Consider the following 18,453-nt stretch of genomic DNA (forward strand, 5'->3'; position numbering starts at 1 on the left):
AAACATTGACATTAGAATGGATTTACTGAAGAGCTCAGTGACTTTCAACATGGCACTGTCATCGGATGCCACCTTTCCAGCAAGTCAGTTCAAATTTCTGCCCTGCCAGAGCTGCCACGGGCATCTGTAAGTGCTGTTATTGTAAAGTGGAAATGTCTAGGACACACAACGGCTCAGCCGCGATGTGGTAGTTTGTCGAGAGCTTAATGAAATGGGTTTCCATGGCTGAGCAAAAAAAATCACCATGCGCAATGCCAAGTATCCACTGGAGTGGTGTAAAGCATGCTTCACCGTCTGACAGGAGGAATCTGGGTTTGGCGGACACCAGGAGTACGCAACCTGCCCAACTGCATAGTGCCAGCTGTAAAGTTTGGTGGAGGAGGAATAATGGTCTGGGGCTGTTTTCATGGTTCGGGCTAGCCCCCTTAGTTTCAGTGAAGAGAAATCTTAACACTACAACATACAACAGACAATTCTGTGCTTCCAACTTTGTGGCAACAGTTTGGGGAAGGCCCTTTCCTATTTCAGCATGACAATGCCCCGTGCACAAAGCGAGGTTCATACAGAAATCGTTTGTTGAGATCGGTGTGGAAGAACTTGACTGGCCTACACAGAGCCCTGACCTCAACCCCATCGAACACCTTTGGGATGAATTGGAACACAGACTGCGAGCCAGAACACCAACTGCGAGCCGACTGCGAGCCAGGCCTAATCGCTAATGCTCTTGTGGCTGAATGGAAGCCAGTCCCCGCGGCAATGTTCTAACATCTAGTGGAAAGCCTTTCCAGAAGAGTGGATGCTGTTATAGGAACAAAGGGAGGACCAAGTCCATATTTTGGAATGAGATGGCAAGCAGGTGTCCACATACTTTCGGTCATGTAGTGTAAGTGGACGCACATGACATCTCATTGGCTAGAATGTTCCCACCTGATCTCGCCTCCTCCCACCTGCCTTTCCGCCTTTGCGACAAAGGGAAAATCTCAATTGTATACTCCTCGCGTCCTCTTTCTGTCCTTGCCTCCTTCCCAAAACCCATTGGATGAGAAAGTCCGAGGTCCCCCTCGTTGCAGACGGTGCACTACTTTTGTGAGAGAGAAAATGTTTCCAGTGCAGCAGAGGGCTATATTGATCCTCTAATACAGACAGGGCTGGCTCACTTATTAGGCAGGGTTAAAGGCGGCGGTCTATGGAGGAATATTAAAGAGGGCGACATTTCCTGAGTGGTGCAGCGGTCTAAGGCACTACATCGAAGTGCTGAGGCGCCACTTCAGCCTTGGGTTCGATCCCAGGCAGTGTCCCAGCCGGCAGTGACCAGGAGCTCCATGGCGTGGCATACAATTGGGCCAGCATCGTCCGGGTTAGGGGAGGGTTTGGCCGGGGGAATTTCCTTGGCTCATCGTGCTCTAGCAACTCCTTGTGGCGGACCAGCCCTGAATGGCCAGGACCAGCCCTGAATACTGCCGTAGTAAAGGCCCAGTGCACTATTTTGTGAGAAAGATACATGTTTCCTGCACTGCACACACAGGTCCACTAATACAGGAGTATAAAGGCCCAGTGCACTGCTTTTGTGAGAATAAAAATATATATACACGAAACAAAAATATAAATGCAACATGCAACAATTTCAAAGATTTTACTGAGTTACAGTTCATAAGGAAATCAATCAATTGTAATAAATGCATTAGGTGCTAATATATGGATTTCCCCCTGACTGGGAATACAGATATGCTTCTGTTGGTCACAGATACCTTAAAAAAAGGTAGAGGCGTAGATCAGAAAACCAGTCAGTATCTGGTATGACCACCATTTGCCTCATGCTGCGACACGTCTCCTTGGCATACAGTTGATCAGGCTCTTGATTGTGATCTGTGGAATGTTGTCCCACTCCTCTTCAATGGCTGTGCGAAGTTGCTGGATATTGGTGGAAACTGGAACATGCTGTCATACATGTCGATCAGAGCATCTCACACATGCTCAATGGTTGATATGTCTGGTGGGTATGCAGACCATGTAACAACTGGGACATTTTCAGCTTCCAGGAATTGTATACAGATCCTGCATGCTGAAACATGTGATGGCGGTGGATGAATGGCACAACAATGGGCCTCAGGATCTCGTCACGATATCTCCGATATCTCTGTGCATTCAAATTGCCATCGATAATAGGCAATTGTGTTCATTGTCCGTAGTTTATGCATGCCCATACCATAACCCCACCAACACCATGGGGCACTCTGTTCACAACGTTGACATCAGCAAACCGCTCACCCACACGATGTCATACCAACTGCCCGATACAGTTGAAACTGGGAATCATCCATGAAGAGCACACTTCTACAGCATGACAGTGGCCACCGAAGGTGAGCATTTGTCAACTGAAGTCGAACTGTTGTCAGGTCAAGACCCTTGTGAGGAAGACGAGAACACATATAAGCTTTCCTGAAACGGTTTCTGACAGTTTGTGTAGAAATTATTGGGTTGTGCAAACCACAGTTTCATCAGCTGTCTGGGTGGCTGGTCTCAGACGACCCCACAGGTGAAGAAGCCAGATGTGGATGTCCTGGGCTGGGGTGGTTACAAATGGTCTGAGGTTTTGAGGCCGGTTGGACTCTAAAACAATGTTGGAGGCGGTTTATGGTAGAGAAATAACATTAAATTCTCTGTCAACAGCTCTGGGGGACATTCCTGCAGTCAGCATGCCAATTGCACACTCTCTCAAATCTTGAGACATCTGTGGCATTGTGTTGTGTGACAAAGCTGCACATTTGAGTTTAAAAAAAAAACATGTTCCCAGCACAAGGTGCACCTGTGTAGTGATCGTGCCGTTTATTCAGCTTCTTGATATGCCACACCTGTCAGGTGGATGGATTATTTTGGCAAGGAGAAATGCACACAAACAGGAACGTAAACACATTTGTGCACAACATTTGAGAGAAATAAGATTTTTGTGCTTATGGAACATTTCTGGGATCTTTTATTTCAGCTCATGAAACATGGGACTAACACTTTATATGTTGCATTTATATTTTTGTTCAGTATATATGTTTTATTTTATTCAGATTTTTTAAGGGGTGCTGCAGCCCCCTCAGCACCCCTACTTCCCGCGGCTATGACCAGAGGTAGAAAATGCCAACTCATTTCCGTTTTTTATGACTACACTGTGCTTGTTGAACATTGCAGGCGACTGCCGACTGACTGATATACAAATAACCTTGCATCATAAATAACTACTCATTGTTATTTGTAAATCAGTCAGCCAGTCACAATTTACCTAAGATACATTACGGTTTTGATTCTCTGGAACACGGCGATATAAGTGAGTTCCAGTTCGACTATAGGTGCATTCAGTTCTCTTGATTTGTACTGAATGGCACGTTTCCACACAACCTTCTTGAACGGACGTTGAGGTACGTTTGCTCCCGTTTGGTGGGTGCTGCAAGGCGTGTCTTGAGGCAATGAGTGGCGTATTTAAAGGGCAGTGGCCATGCTGACAGCGTTTTTCCAACCCACAACCTCCTCGTTTTTCAATTGGTCGTTCAGTACAGTACCCTTTCAGTACCCTTTCCAATTGAACGTTACAGAACATAAATCGTACTGTACGCAGCCCAGGACTGCTGCCAGACCATTCTGACAGTATCGGATAGTGAGGCATTCTCAATCGGTGTTGGACCTATTTAACTCTTATTGGAGGCATCGAATACGTTGTACTCGACTGGTTTACTATAGAAATGTTCTGTAAAATTGTTTTATAGACATTGTATTGCAAACCTCGAGCGCCCCAATCAAATGGAGCGCAATAGATCACATGCGCTTTTCTTCCCTTGAGAAAAAAAACACTGGAGCGGATGTCGCGGCGGCACTGACTGTTTGTGGTGAGCTGTCAGTGAGTTTCTACGCTCAATGTGTGGTAGCGAGGCAGCAGAAAGCGTGGCTGAAGCTTGGGACCGATGGAACAGCAGCGCCTGTAAACTGGCAGAGCACCATAGAAGTGGAGAATCGGGGGGTGGGTGGGGGGGTTGTATGTGAATTTCAAAGAAGTCGGGATGGACGGCAAAGGTACGTTGAAGATGTTCTCCCGAAAGAAAAGGGAATTGATAAAAACCCCTTCCATCTCGAAGAAGACTCGAGCAGGAAGCCCCGGGCCACAGAGCTCATCATCAGTAAGTAGCACATCATCTCTGATTTCCTCCTGTCACTCAGACAGATTTCCTATACTGTCTGTCCGCTGCTGAGAAGCTAGGGGAGTTGGGGGACAGCATGACAGATGTCAAACTTCAGTAGATTGTTTAGACCTGACCTCAATTAAATTGACTTCACTTATCGTAGGTTATGGACCAGCAATGACATATTTAGTGGGGTGTTTTTGAAGGCTAAAGGTGAGCATTTTAGGTGATTTATATGGGCAGTAGCCTATCATTTAATTCATTTAAAGTAGCCTAGTGGGGGAGAGATGTTACACTATTGGGATATTTGGTTGAATATTTGAGGACGTTGTTGATGAATACTTAAAACTTGTTGGATTAGTCAATTCAAAACAAACCTGTTAGTCACTGATAACTTTGTCAGCATAATGACTCATTTTTTTTTTCGTTTCTCACTCATTGGAAAATATTTTTGTGGGTTAGTAAGCCAGTATTGGTTCGTCACCTGCAAGATGAGTCTAGTTTAAAAAGTGACTCCTGCTAAAGATGATGTGAAAACAATAGGGACAGAGACCATGCTTAAACGTGGTAGCAAGAATAGTTACAACCCATACTCCACGGGCCAGAGAGTTAAGAGAGAGGAGGCTAAAGCCAAGAACAAATTGGACAAACAACCCAATAGACCCAACGTCTGGCTCAAACAGGTATGTCAAACACTGCCAATTGAATCAGTTAGCCACCTAGGTGTTTATACATTTTCCTCATGAGAAGGAATGAGTGTTATTATTCTCACTGCTTTGAGAACATCTGTCCTTAAAATACTTATTTCCCTTCATAAAAACATGTATCTGCTTCATACAGTATGCTACACTTTCAAGTTTAGAATACAGTACCATAAAAGGTGTTCTTGGAATAACATGATGCAAGGTCTGCTCTAGTTGTCTTAGTTGCGCCTCCTACTGGCAGGGTGTGATGCTGCCGCTATTTTCTGTTTCATAACCACACCGTGCACCTGCCATTGATACTGTTTAGACTTTAAGATGTGTATGGTTCAGGCCTCTACACTGCATCCACGACTTGTAACAGCTAGACTCTGATTTAGCTATTATTTAATCAACTCATTTATGTTAGGTGTGTTGTAGTCCATGGACAAGTTGGGACACTTGATGAGTTGATTTCATAACTTTTCCGTCATGTCTCATCAAACCGTACAACTTGATGTTGCTTAAAGTGGCCCGAGTTTCTGTTTTCGGAGAGCTGTTTCAGGGTGTGGCAAGAAGCTGAGTCAGGAAGTGTTACACAACACAGGCTCTTGTTGAAGTCTCTGTTCGTCTGTTTACCAACAGTCTGCCAAAAATATCAGTCACATTATTGTCCTGATGTTTTTGTGTTACCACAGATGTCACAAGTTCTTCTCCCTCTCCTCTCCCCCCTCCTCTCTCTTACCCAGCTGTCTATTCTCCAGGAGCAGCCTCGTCGTGATGCTATCGACACCACCCCTTCCTCAACCTCATCCTCCTCCACCCTCTTCCCCATTCCCGGTGCCCCATCGGACTCCTCCGTGTCCTGCCCTGGCACCCCAAATGCCCAGCACAGCAAGCTGGTGGGGGTGGGCTGCCCGACCCCAGGGGCCACCATGAAGAGGCCCACCGGCCTCAGCCGTCATGCCAGCGCCGCAGGGTTCCCTATCCACTCATGGGTGTTCACCAAGGGCCAGGGAAAGGGGGCTATCACCCCCACCACCCCCCAAGACAGCTCAGAGAGCATGGCCATCGAGGTGGAGGACATCCCCTCTCTGTTAAGTAATGTGGCCCGCTTTGCTGAGGCCGTAGAGAAGTTGAAGGACGTTGTATTGGGGGAAGGTGAGTGGATATAGGTTCACATAGGTTTATGCACTTCTCCTTTGTCTGGCTAAGGTTTAGCTCTGAGAGAGGTAGAGGACACAAAGGCCATGTTTGAACATGGTGCTTCTCCAATGCTCAAAGCACTTTAGATTGTAAAAGGGGGCAGGGGGGGGGGACCTTTTCAAAATACAGTTAACCAACTGCTATGGTCAGTCTCTGGAGTCTTGTTATTCATTTGGCTCCTCTAAGACTGCTAGAGAGGCATAAGAGCTTATAGATGGGACAACTTATCTTCAGAACTCTAGTCAGATATTTCATTGTGCACATGATTGAGTGGTCCTCTGTAGGTCCATTGGTAGAATGTGGAGCTTGCAGTGCCAGGATATAGTGGGTTTTGATTTCCGGGACCACCCGTATATAAAATGTATGCACGCATGACTGTAAGTCGCTTTGGATAAAAGTCTGCTAGATGTATTACTATTATGATATGCCTTTGTTATTGGGATTGCTTTTGGCTGCATCGTGACCATCTGCTATTGTTTCCCAGTCTTATTGTTCTCTGTGTGGATGTCTAAATTCTCCACTACTCCTACCTGATGCGCCACATGTTAGCATGCGCTCAGAACAATGCTGTTTTGGTTCCTCTCCTCACCCCTCCTGTTCACCACGTGTTGCGTGTGGGAGGGGAAGGGCGGGCTGGCTGGCTTTGCACAAGCAACCCAGTTCTCTTGCTCGAGATGTAACAGCGACCACACTCCAGCAGGAAACCAGTCTCCTGTTTACTGCCATTTCTGTCTGTACTCAAGCAAAATGGCTGGTCCAACGGTTTTTCTGCAAAAAATGAATTCGGCCCAAAAACAGTCATAGTTTACCTCAGATCAAGGTTTTTTTCATTTTCATGAGGCAGGCTGATAATGTGTAATTTATTTTATGGATGCAATAAAATACAAGATGTGCAACAAGTGATGTAACAATTTCAGCTTGAGAGAGTCAGGCCAACAAATGGTCTCACTTTGGAACATGGGTTGATTGCTCTAAAAGGGTGTCTATCCTTGAACTTATTACCCCCCCCCCCCCCCCGTGACTGTCGTATTAATCTAAACAGGAAGCAATGATGCATGGCAGAGCGACCTCGTTCAGACTTCCCCCTCACATAGTCCACTGCGTTAGTCTGATCTGTGACACCGTCAATACCACAAGACTGCTTCCAGCCCATCCTTGTGATGTTCTGAGATTAACCTCCCCGTTTGAACCTATCACATGGTCAATATCTGAAATGATGTGCTCCCTTAAATCAAATCAAATCAAATGTATTTATATAGCCCTTCATACATCAGCTGATATCTCAAAGTGCTGTACAGAAACCCAGCTTAAAACCCCAAACAGCAAGCAATGCAGGTGTAGAAGCACGGTGGCTAGGAAAAACTCCCTAGAAAGGCCAAAACCTAGGAAGAAACCTAGAGAGGAACCAGGCTATGTGGGGTGGCCAGTCCTCTTCTGGCTGTGCCGGGTGGAGATTATAACAGAACATGGCCAAGATGTTCATAAATGACCATCATGGTCCAATAATAATAAGGCAGAACAGTTGAAACTGGAGCAGCAACACGGCCAGGTGGACTGGGGACAGCAAGGAGTCATGTCAGGTAGTCCTGAGGCATGGTCCTAGGGCTCAGGTCCTCTGAGAGAGAGAGAAAGAGAGAATTAGAGAGAGCACACTTAAATTCACACAGGACACCGAATAGGACAGGAGAAGTACTCCAGATATAACAAACTGACCCTAGCCCCCCGACACATAAACTACTGCAGCATAAATACTGGAGGCTGAGACAGGATAACTTAAGTTATGAACCTATCTCTGAATTAAATTCTGACAAACCACAACCATCTAAAACTGAAATATATTTGATACGAGATTATCCAGGAACTAAATTGACATACAAGTCTATGCACACAGTCACATAATGCCACATGTTCATTTAGCCAGTTTCAGTTTCTATAGTAAGTGTCTTGGAGCCTTTTACCATCCTCCTTCTGACATGCCATCTAACTAGTCCACCCTCTATGGCCTCCTGGTCCCATTCCATGGGCCAGCCACTTTGACAGACATGGACATTGAGATGGAGGGCCAAAGGGGAAAAGAGGAGGAAGGAGGGCTCTACCGGCCAAAGGATCTGCTGTCTGTGAGAGAGAGACAAGAGGAAGTGGCCTGCAGACGTCACTGCTGACATCAAAGCTGTCTCTACAACCCGTCTGTCTGCCGTCCGTGTTACTATTCATGATGTCCAGAGATTGGTCATGAATCACACCCTCTCAACCTCTAATAACCTGTAATGACCTCTAATACTGTGACCAACCCTAATAGTCTGTCTATAAAGATGATCTCCATGTTATATGGATTCTGTGTTGTGATGGTGAGCCCCGTCACAGACCTCAGACACAGCCTTCTATCTCCCCAACACCAACCCTATCACTTCCGGTTGTAACTAGTACTCGATAGATGTACAAAATGGTAGGTTAGGCTCGGTCCTCTTTGTGTGTGGCTGTAGACAAGTGGAGTGCTGTGTATTAGGAATTGCACAGGATCCATGTCTCTCCTGTCTGTGTCTCTGACTGTCCCGTCTCTTTTGCTCTCTCTGTCTGTAGACAAGCAGGAGAACCGTCGCCCTCTGGCCCATGAGTGCCTGGGAGAGGTCCTGAGGGTCCTACGACAGGTCATCAGCACCTACCCTCTCCTCAACACTGTGGAGACCCTTACTGCTGCAGGCAAACTCATATCTAAGGTTAAAGGTAAGACTACTGGCTGGACCAATCAGTGGTCTACTACCTAGGGTCAAAAAGTACATTTTTAGCAAAAAGTACATTTTTAGCACAGTCAATGAGTTAAAATGGCCTAGAATGAACACATTCATTATTTTGATTGCAGGATTTCACTATGAGACTTGTAATGACACAGAAAAGAAGGACTTTGAGAAGGCCATTGAAACCATTGCAGTTGCTTTTAGTAGCAGGTAAGTATTTGGTACATCCGTTTCTCAGTATGTATTGTCATGAGCTAGTAACAAGTATTTCATGGATCCTGGAATAAACCAAAGCTGCCACTGTGTGTCACAATGCTCTTTTGACTTTTTATTCTCTGGTACAGAGTAATGGGACATGACCATGTGTCCTCAGTGGTCAGGTCGGGGTGGTGGTGTATGACGACAGTAGAACTGTAGAAGTACAATGTACGTGTGTGTGCATATGTGCGATAGAGAAGTGGAGCTTAGAGCAAAAAACACAGTGACACATTTGCATGTGGCTCAGTAAAAAACAGGAAGTGTAGTGGTGGTTTTCTTCTCTTCCGTAACCTAGGACACAAAACCAAAACGCAGCCATTTGGCGTCTGTTGTCTCAACAGATTATCTACAGACAGAGAATAGGTGCTTCTATCCTCGGATACAATGTGTAGGTGTGATAATGGTTGTTTGGATGCAAACATATCACTCTCAAAAAAATAAGAATATATTTGCGCCCAACTGGCTCAAATAAGTCTTATGTTGCAACATTTTGAAATTGTGGTGTTGTTTTTTTACATTGGATAAAAATAGAGACTCGGTGCTACAAAATGGTATATCATACACTGCATTTGAGGAACAATGGGAAAGTAATTCTGCTTTGAAAGTTGATGAACTTGTAAACTCACTTTTTGAGAAAATGGCCTTTGAATTATTGGTACCTACTGGAGAGCTCTCCTTTGTCTACAACCATTCAGCATTGTTCACACCCTCTTAAGCCAGCCCCATCTATCTTTTTAAAGATTCACATGTGAGGTCATGTGCTAAACAGTGAGTAGTGAAGTAAAGATTAAGACTAGAAGTGGTAAAAGTAGTAGCCTACAATAAGGAAAAATTCCAGTTCAACAGGAAGTGTCCAGATAAAAATATTTAGTAAATATTAGATGACGCTTACCCAGACACATTTGTCAAAATGAATGGATCATGTGAAATAAATGCTTTAACTCCCAGCCACATACTGCCAAGGTAAAACATATGCTCTGATATGTCTATTTTATATGTCTATCTTAAAATTGTAAATAGGAATATACATACATAATTCAAAAGAACGCTTGTTCACTTCCTGGCCATGCACAGTACATACAACCCCAACAGGGCAAAGAAGACAGAGAGGAAGTTATATGGCCGGTGCGATTGCACAGAGCCTGGCATCAACCACTTCCTGATGTGTTTTCTCTCTCCTTGTCTCCTTTCCTAGTTTCCTTTTCTTTCCATGACCACCGGTAGGGGAAAGAACCCGACATGTACCCTTCACATTGCTTTAACCGATCAAATCCTATTTGATCTACACATTTTCCCTTTTTATTTTAGTCCTTCCTCTCTCTCCATCTCTGATGGAAGTACTGTCGGTGTAATGGCCTCTCTCTGTCCTCCTCAGTGTGTCAGAGCTGCTGATGGGGGAGGTGGACAGCAGTACCCTACTGTCCCTGCTGCCAACAGAGAAGAGCAGGGTGAGTGGGGGTTCATTTGGCTTTCTTGGTGTGCATGTGGCAGGAGGTGTCGGCTCTCAGAGCGGATGTTTGTGGGCAGCAAGGCCAGCTTCCTGGCAGTGACACAGTGTGTCTTTATCTCTGCCTGTTCCTCTCCCTCGCTCTCCTGTTATAACAACACACACAGGCCGCCTCTGAGACTCCACATAATACAGTTCCTTCTATCTCATTCATCAATGCAGCTCCAATACTGACACACTGAATTCAACAGGCCTGCACACACACAATGGGGGGTTATTGCCTACAGTCTATGTGCCAAATCCTATTTTCATTGGAAGTTTCAAGTTTCTATTAGTCATATGTACACGATACTTACTTGCAGGTTCCTTCTCGACGTTGCTACAACAAATAATGAAAGATAAGAATATGAACATAAAGTAAATGGCTCAGTAGAATATAATAAATATTTTAGCTGAAGTATAAAACAGGAAGGCGAGATTTATAGTCCAATATTTACACGTGTTTTGGGGAAGGGGGGGATGAGGGAGCAAGTGTTTTAAATTGTGCAGTATTTAATATCCATCATTCAATTGTACATGCCCATCCCTGAGATGCCACTTGGCATTGCTCTGTTCCATCATTATTTGTATTGGCTCTGGTAAACACGGTGTACCGACTAATTAAGCAACAAGGTCCGAGGAGGTGTGGTATTTGGTCAATATAACACGGCTAAAGGCTGCTCTTATGTGCAACGCGGAGTTGCTGGACACAGCCCTTAGCCGTGGTATATTGGCCATATACCCCAAACCCCGATGTGCCTTATTGCTATTATAAACTGGTTACTAACATAATTAGAGCAGTAAAAATGCATGTCTTGTCGTACCCGTGGTATACGGGTACGATATATACCTGATATACCACGGCTGTCAGCCAATCAGCATTCAATACTCGAAGCACCCAGTTTATAATATACTATATGGCAAAGTTGGGGTTAATTCCACAAATTCTCCCTGTAAATTCCATTTAATTCAAGGTCAGTCTTTGAATTCAGAAAATTAAAATCCTCTCAACTCCAATGTTAGGTCATTTCCAAGAATTCAATTCCTTATTAAGGCTTTCAGGCTGATCATGGAACTGTTCAGACATCCTAGCTTTATTGGAAATATAGAAATACATGTTGAAATTATTAAAAACAAATCCTGCAGTTAATTGTTTTTATACTAAGTGCATTCATTCCAATAACTGATAAATGTAAAAATATTGAATTCCAATTCAATTAAAGATCAAATGTTTTCACAATTTCAATTCAAATAAACAGTCTCATTCCAATTCTATTCCCATTTCATAACTTGAAGATTGTTGAAATTAGAATTCAACGTAAGCTCTTCAATTCATGATTGAATTCAATAATTGAATTGGAATGTCTGCTACATAGTACAGAATAAGGTACTGTTCCGCAGTATTCTTGAGTGGTCTGAAACTCTTTCTTTCTGCGTGTCCAGTCTATGGAGAACCTGTACGGGGTGTCGGGTCATGGGCTAGAGGGAGCTCAGATGAGGAGTGACCTGCAGGACTTTGGCCGGGCCGAGGAGGTGGACATCATGCTGCAGCGTAGTGAAGGGGGAGTGGACTCTGCTCTGGCCTACGCTAAGACCATCTCTAAATACATGAAGGACTTGATGAGCTACGTGGAGAAGAGGACCTCACTGGGTGGGTAGACACACACCTCACTGGGTGGGTAGACACACACCTCACTGGGTGGGTAGACACACACCTCACTGGGTGGGTAGACACACACCTCACTGGGTGGGTAGACACACACCTCACTGGGTGGGTAGACACACACCTCACTGGGTGGGTAGACACACACCTCACTGGGTGGGTAGACACACACCTCACTGGGTGGGTAGACACATAATAGTGGAGATTTAGGTTGACTCTTATAACCTGAATGTAACGTATTATTGATTCACCCATGTATCTTTCCCCATCCAGAGGTGGAGTTTGCCAAGGGCTTACAAAGACTGTACCAGTCCAGCAAGCACAGCATCACACATGTAAGCCCTAGTGATATTGTATTTTCTAGTAGAAGGAGTTAAGGAAAGGAATACCCAATTCACTCTCGTGAAAATGATTACATCCAATTCAAGAGGCTCCTGTGATGACAATGCTATTTCCCCTCTCACCACTCCCTATCTCTCAGCCACACATGCCCTTCTACTCCATCTACTCTCTGGCTCTGGAGCAGGACTTGGAGCAGAGCAGTGGGATGCAGCAGGCCGCCACCACACTGCACAACCAGACCTTCCTACAGCCTCTGATGCAGCGTAAACACGAGCATGAGAAGAAACGCAAGGAGGTCAAGGAACAGTGGTACCGTGCCAAGAGGAAACTGGTCAGTTCCTTGCTAGTGCTATTTATGCAGTATGTTATCTCTCTATATTATCTCTCTCACATTGCCATGAAGTTTACAGGTATACATGTTTTACCGTTTTGAGAATGATTTGACAATAAATCAACATAAAGTATCTATTAAAGAAACAACTTTGTTTTCTCTCTCAAGATGTTGCCCAATTTGTACCCAAAGACTGATTCTGTGTACCTATGTGTTTGGGATCCAGATGGAATGTGAGTCTAACCTGCGAAAGGCCAAGCATGCCTACATGGCTCGCTGTGAGGAGCACGACAAGGCCAAAGCAGCTGCTAGCAGAGCCGCAGAGGAGGATGGAGGAGGATCTACCACCAAGTCTCTGGGCAAAAAGTTACGAGTGGAGGAAGATGCTCGCAACAAGGTCCCCATCACTGCATATGTTGTTTTTCCTCCATTCTCTCTCCTCTCCACTCTTCTACTCATCTCACCTCCCCCCATCTCTCCTCTCCATGTCTCGCCTAGTCTCTTCTCTCCCTCGCCTCTCCAGGGAAATCTGCTAAAAAGCAGAATGACTGCAAGTCGTTGTCAAAGCCAATGGCCATATTTCATTGAGTATGTATGCCATTAGCCTAGCTGAGAATTGACCACCGTGTGTGTGTTCAGGCTGAAGAGGCAGAGGCCACCTACAGGACATGTATAGCAGACGCCACCACCCAGCAGCAGGAGCTGGAACACGTCAAGGTCAATGTGCTCCGACTGCTGCAGGAGGTCATCAAACAGAGTGACCAGACACTGCGCTCGGTCAGTACGCACACACACAGACACGCAGACAATTTATTCTGCGTGCCTTCGCCTGGCGGCCAGTCTGTTTAGCTTACGTTCCACTCCTTGCACTCCCTGTGATGGAATGTAAGCTAAACCTTCTTCTCCACCACATGACTAAACCATTCCTCTCCTTCCCTCCAGGCCACCATCTCGTACTACCAGATAATGCACATGCAGACGGTGGTGTTGCCGGTCCACTACCAGACTCTGTGTGAGAGCAGTAAGCTGTACGACCCGGGACAGCAGTACGCTGCCCACGTCAGAGACCTGCAGCTCACTGAGGAGCCTGAGGTCACCTACCAGTTTGAGCCCTACACTGCCACTGCAGCCTCCACACAGTGAGTCACTCCTAGCCTCCAAGCTTTTGGTTTGTTAGGTGTCTATGGGCACTCGGTCACTTTACACCAAGTAATAAATAAGAGGTAATAGATTTACATTAGTATCATGTTTTATATCTGTTAATTCAGGCATCCCACTCGACCCCTTAATGACAGCTTCAACACAGACCAGCAGAGCAGCTCTGAGGGTCAACCCAGCACCGGAGAGACCACGACAGGGGAGGACCTTAGCGCTGAAAACGCCAGAAAGAGTATGTCATTTTGTATGATATTGATGCGGTTCTTGCTGTCTTGTGCCGTCTCACCATGCAAGACCAAACAATGTAGACCTACATGAGGTATTTGTGCTGTCCATGATAACCTTGTGTCCCCTTCCCAGGACAAGGCCACAAATCGTGGGGTTCTACAGTGAGTGATGCAGACAGTGTAGAAGGGGAAGGTGGCCTGGAATCTCCTACCACCAGTTCAGGTAAGGCTTTCTGTCTGTCTCTCTATCTCTATGTCTCCCTCCATCTCCTGCAGTGCTGTAGCTGTGTATGTGTGTGTTATTGTTTTGTATGTTTTAGGTGACATCAGTAAAATGGCACGCACCTCCTCCACCGGGACCATGTCGTCCAACGAGGATCCAGATGAGAAGGACGGGAACGTGGCCTCCTTCGAAGCACCAAGTAAGACCGGAGGTCTACCTCCTCTCTGTTTGCCAATTATTACATAATTCATGCATTTATCAATTTATCCATCAATCTTCATCTGCAGACATAAATGGCATGGAGCCTGAGATTGCGGTTCCAACCGGACCTTTCCGTAACATTGGGCTCTCCAAAGCCGCCCAGACTCATCGGCTGCGTAAACTCCGCACCCCGTCCAAGTGTCGGGAGTGCGACAGCTACGTGTACTTCCAGGGAGCAGAGTGTGAGGAGGTAAGACCATCTCATCCGTCACCTTTGAAAGCAATAGACTTTGGCTGCTTGATTAGCTGATTACGTCTGTTTTTCTGTGTGAATGACATCTCTGACTTTCATTGGTTATCATCCTGACCTCTAACCTCTTGACCGACTTTATGCCCCTTGTCCTCTATACCAGTGTTTCCTGGCATGTCATAAGCGGTGTCTGGAGACGTTAGCCATCCAGTGTGGCCATAAGAAACTGCAGGGTAGACTCCAGCTGTTCGGCCGAGACTTCTCCCAGGTGTCCAGCGGCAGCTCTGACAGCATCCCATTCATCATCACTAAGTGCATTTCGGAGATCGAGAGACGAGCCCTGAAGACGAAGGTGAGGGAACGGGGGATGAAGGGTCTGTTTCTTGAAAGGTGTGTAATGGTTGGCTGTATGAATGCATTGTTTTCTTTCTCCTTCTCTCAATAACATTTTCCCTCTCTTCCCCATTGGTCTCCATCTCTCTCTGCAGGGTATCTACAGAGTAAATGGGGTGAAGACTCGTGTAGAGAAGCTGTGTCAGGCCTTTGAGAATGGCAAGGAACTAGTGGAGCTCTCGCAGTGTTCCCCCCATGACATCAGCAACGTCCTCAAGCTCTACCTCCGACAGGTACCTTGTAGCTGTTTCAGCCTCCATATTTATTTGCGCTTATCATGGGTTGTCTTTGGATAAGATGGCTACAAATGAAAAAAATCTCCCGCTCTGTCCTCTACAGCTTCCAGAGCCCATCATGCCGTTCCGCCTGTACAACAGCCTCATGGGGTTAGCCAAGGAGAGCCTGCAAACTGAGGGAGGGGAGGCCGGGACGGGGAAGGGGCCAGAGCTGGTGGACCTAGGACCAGATACGGACCCAGCGGTCCTGGCTGTGGTGGATAGACTTAGGGAGCTGGTGAAAGAGCTGCCCAAGGCTAACGTAGCCACGCTGCGCTACATCGTACGTCACCTGCGCAGGTGAGCAGCTCAGAAGAGCATACTACATTGCTTACTCACTTTTTTTATTTTTATTACCTGACACAGATCATTACAAAAGAGGATTCACAACTGTGATCATGTATTACTTGTTTAAACCTCCGTCATATCATCGTTCTTCCCCATCTCTGACGTCAGGATTGCGGAGTTGGAGCAGGACAATAAGATGAGTCCCAGTAACCTGGGCATCGTGTTTGGCCCCTCTCTGATAAGGCCCCGGCCCACAGGGGCCACAGTGTCCCTGTCCTCTCTAGTGGACTACCCCCACCAGGCCCGCATCATAGAGACTCTCGTCGTCTTCTACACAGCCATCTTCCAGTCCAAATCCTCTAGCACCAGCAGTCGCCCATCCTCCATCTCCATCCAACAGGTGTGTTTTTGTGTGTCTGCGTGACGGTTAATAATATTTGTAACATACAGGAAGAATGTGAATGCTTTCATTTCAGCCACACCCAATAGCTCAACCAATACCAGAGTTGGAAGGTTTGAACTCAAGTTCCCTGTTTTAACTCCTGTTTGTCTCCCACTGCTGGTGCAGAGTGTCAGTGTGGATGTTGAGGAGGGCAGCAGTGCCGTGGTAGCTGAAGGAGAGGAACAGGAAGCCAAAGAGGAACAGAGCAGAACAGACTCTGACAAGATGGAGAAGGGCTGTGGTAAGAGGTGTTTAGATGGATTTGAAGAAGAATTACTACACGTTTGATTTGAGTTACATCTTTATAACTTGTATTTATCCAGGTGACCAGTGCCACTTCATTACAGCCCTTAACTTTTTCTCCATGCAGGAAGTTTTCCAGGTTCCCTGAGCTCCAGTGAGCAGATTGTGGACTCTGACTCAGAGCTGGATGAGACTGGGAGGGGGTCCACACACCACCCACACTGCCTGGTCAAACAGGAGAGCGAGGTCAGCACAGAGGATGACCAACTGAACTGCAGGGATAGTCTGGAACTCTCCAGCCAGTCTGTACCCCAGACCGACCCGGAACCAGACCAAGACCAGGAGAGTCCTGGTCCCGATGCCTCGGACCACGACCCCCCTGAGCCCCCAGACAGCGAGCCCCCGGACCTGGAGGTGTCCGAGCAAGAGCTGAGCATCTCCCTGGCTGAGCTCAACATGAATCAGTCCAACAACTATGTTCTGGGCCATGTGTGGAGCGAATCTCAGTTTGGTGCCGAGGGACAGGGAGCCAGAGTTTGTGTAAACACGACCTGTGCAATGTGTCAACCTCACTGAAAGTCTTTACTGGAATTGCATGATATATGAAGTTAAAGTTTTATATGTACTTCAAGAGGATGGATCCTGGTTTTAGCTTTGGTATAGAATGTCAGCATTGAATATACTACATGGCACATCCCTCATAGACACTTAGTTATAGCTGTTTCCTGCCATCATTCATTATAGTTCTAACCAGCTGTGACTTAATAATTTGGAAAGTAAATACCTTCTAGATTATCGCTGTGCCAGTTTGTATTTCAAATATTTCTTTAGGGACGTTGCTCTTTAAAGCTTGAATAATGTCCAGTCGTGAGGGATCTTTGTCTTGTATGTGTGATTTTTTTTTTTGTGCGCGATGCATTTCTACGATAATTATTCCAGGTATTTAAAGTGCTGCTGGTTTTATTTCAGCACTAAAATTGAAAAAAAATGCATTTTTACATTTTGTGTTTTTATAAATTGTATCATTTTGCCTTGCGCTGGATGGATTTGTCATTATCGGTTTAATCACTTTTTGTCAATGTTTTGTAATAAAGAGTATGCTATTATAAATGTTATGCCTTGTCCTTGTAGCTCTTTCATTGTAACTATAGCCCCGTTAATACCTGGCGCTAACCCTTTGTCCTGATCTTATCCACATTCTGATTGGGCACATTTTAAGAACAGGTGTAGTGATCACATTGTCTTTCTTAATCATCATCTTCCTGACCACCACCTGAGGTAGTCAGGCATGTATTGTCTGGATCAGTCAAGCCTGGTGGTAGGTTCTATAGGACAGGCTCATTGTAATGACTGGACTGAAATTAATGGAAACAAGTCAAACGTGGTTTCCATATGTTTGATACCGCTCCATTCCAACCATTACAATGAGCCTGTCCTATAGACCCTACCACCAGCCTCCACTGGTCTGGATATCAATCAAGTGTAAACAGATCTGAATGGTCAACTTTTAAATCATTATACCGGCTTCAACTCCACTGAGTGGTAGCAGCATTAACTTAAGGCAGTATTGTCATAATAAATTCATATTATTTTGAAATAATATCTGTCAAGTAATTTGCATACAGCGAGGCACCAGCTAAACTGATCACAATGCAGACACAGTGGAAGGATAAGAGACATTCTAATACAATGTGTAGACGTGACAAACCTTGATCAGATAGTTATTGGATCATATTGCTCAGATCATGAAACTCACATGTTAGCATAAGGTGTAAACGAGGCTTCTGGGCACTAACAGACTACAGTATTAAGTGTGATCGCGGTATCACCGTTCAATGAGAGAATGGCATTATAAAGGGAAGAAGGAACCAGAAAGTTAACCAAGCCAG

At 45.6% G+C, this 18,453-nt stretch overlaps 1 protein-coding gene across 4 annotated transcripts; it reads left to right on the forward strand.

The window, feature by feature from the left end:
- The first annotated feature begins 3,495 nt into the window (after positions 1-3,495).
- On the forward strand, positions 3,496-17,679 carry arhgap45b (Rho GTPase activating protein 45b). Of its 4 annotated transcripts, XM_031786177.1 has the most exons (22): positions 4,200-4,376; positions 4,626-4,846; positions 5,593-6,004; positions 8,630-8,773; positions 8,910-8,994; positions 10,418-10,490; positions 11,972-12,179; positions 12,465-12,526; positions 12,673-12,864; positions 13,091-13,261; positions 13,504-13,641; positions 13,807-14,003; positions 14,133-14,254; positions 14,383-14,472; positions 14,570-14,671; positions 14,760-14,923; positions 15,087-15,275; positions 15,412-15,549; positions 15,656-15,891; positions 16,048-16,279; positions 16,448-16,562; positions 16,692-17,420. In XM_031786177.1, the coding sequence occupies exons 2-22, from the start codon at positions 4,718-4,720 to the stop codon at positions 17,138-17,140; spliced, it is 3,648 nt and encodes a 1,215-aa protein (XP_031642037.1). In that variant the 5' UTR covers positions 4,200-4,376; positions 4,626-4,717; the 3' UTR covers positions 17,141-17,420. The 4 variants fall into 4 exon arrangements, with proteins under 4 accessions (XP_031642038.1, XP_031642036.1, XP_031642037.1 ...); XM_031786178.1 differs by lacking the exons at positions 4,200-4,376; positions 4,626-4,846 and adding an exon at positions 3,496-4,160; XM_031786176.1 differs by having other exon boundaries at positions 4,181-4,846; positions 16,692-17,679.
- Positions 17,680-18,453: the final 774 nt, after the last annotated feature.

This window comes from Oncorhynchus kisutch, linkage group LG13 (genome assembly GCF_002021735.2).
Source record: "Oncorhynchus kisutch isolate 150728-3 linkage group LG13, Okis_V2, whole genome shotgun sequence".
Taxonomy (NCBI): domain Eukaryota; kingdom Metazoa; phylum Chordata; class Actinopteri; order Salmoniformes; family Salmonidae; genus Oncorhynchus; species Oncorhynchus kisutch.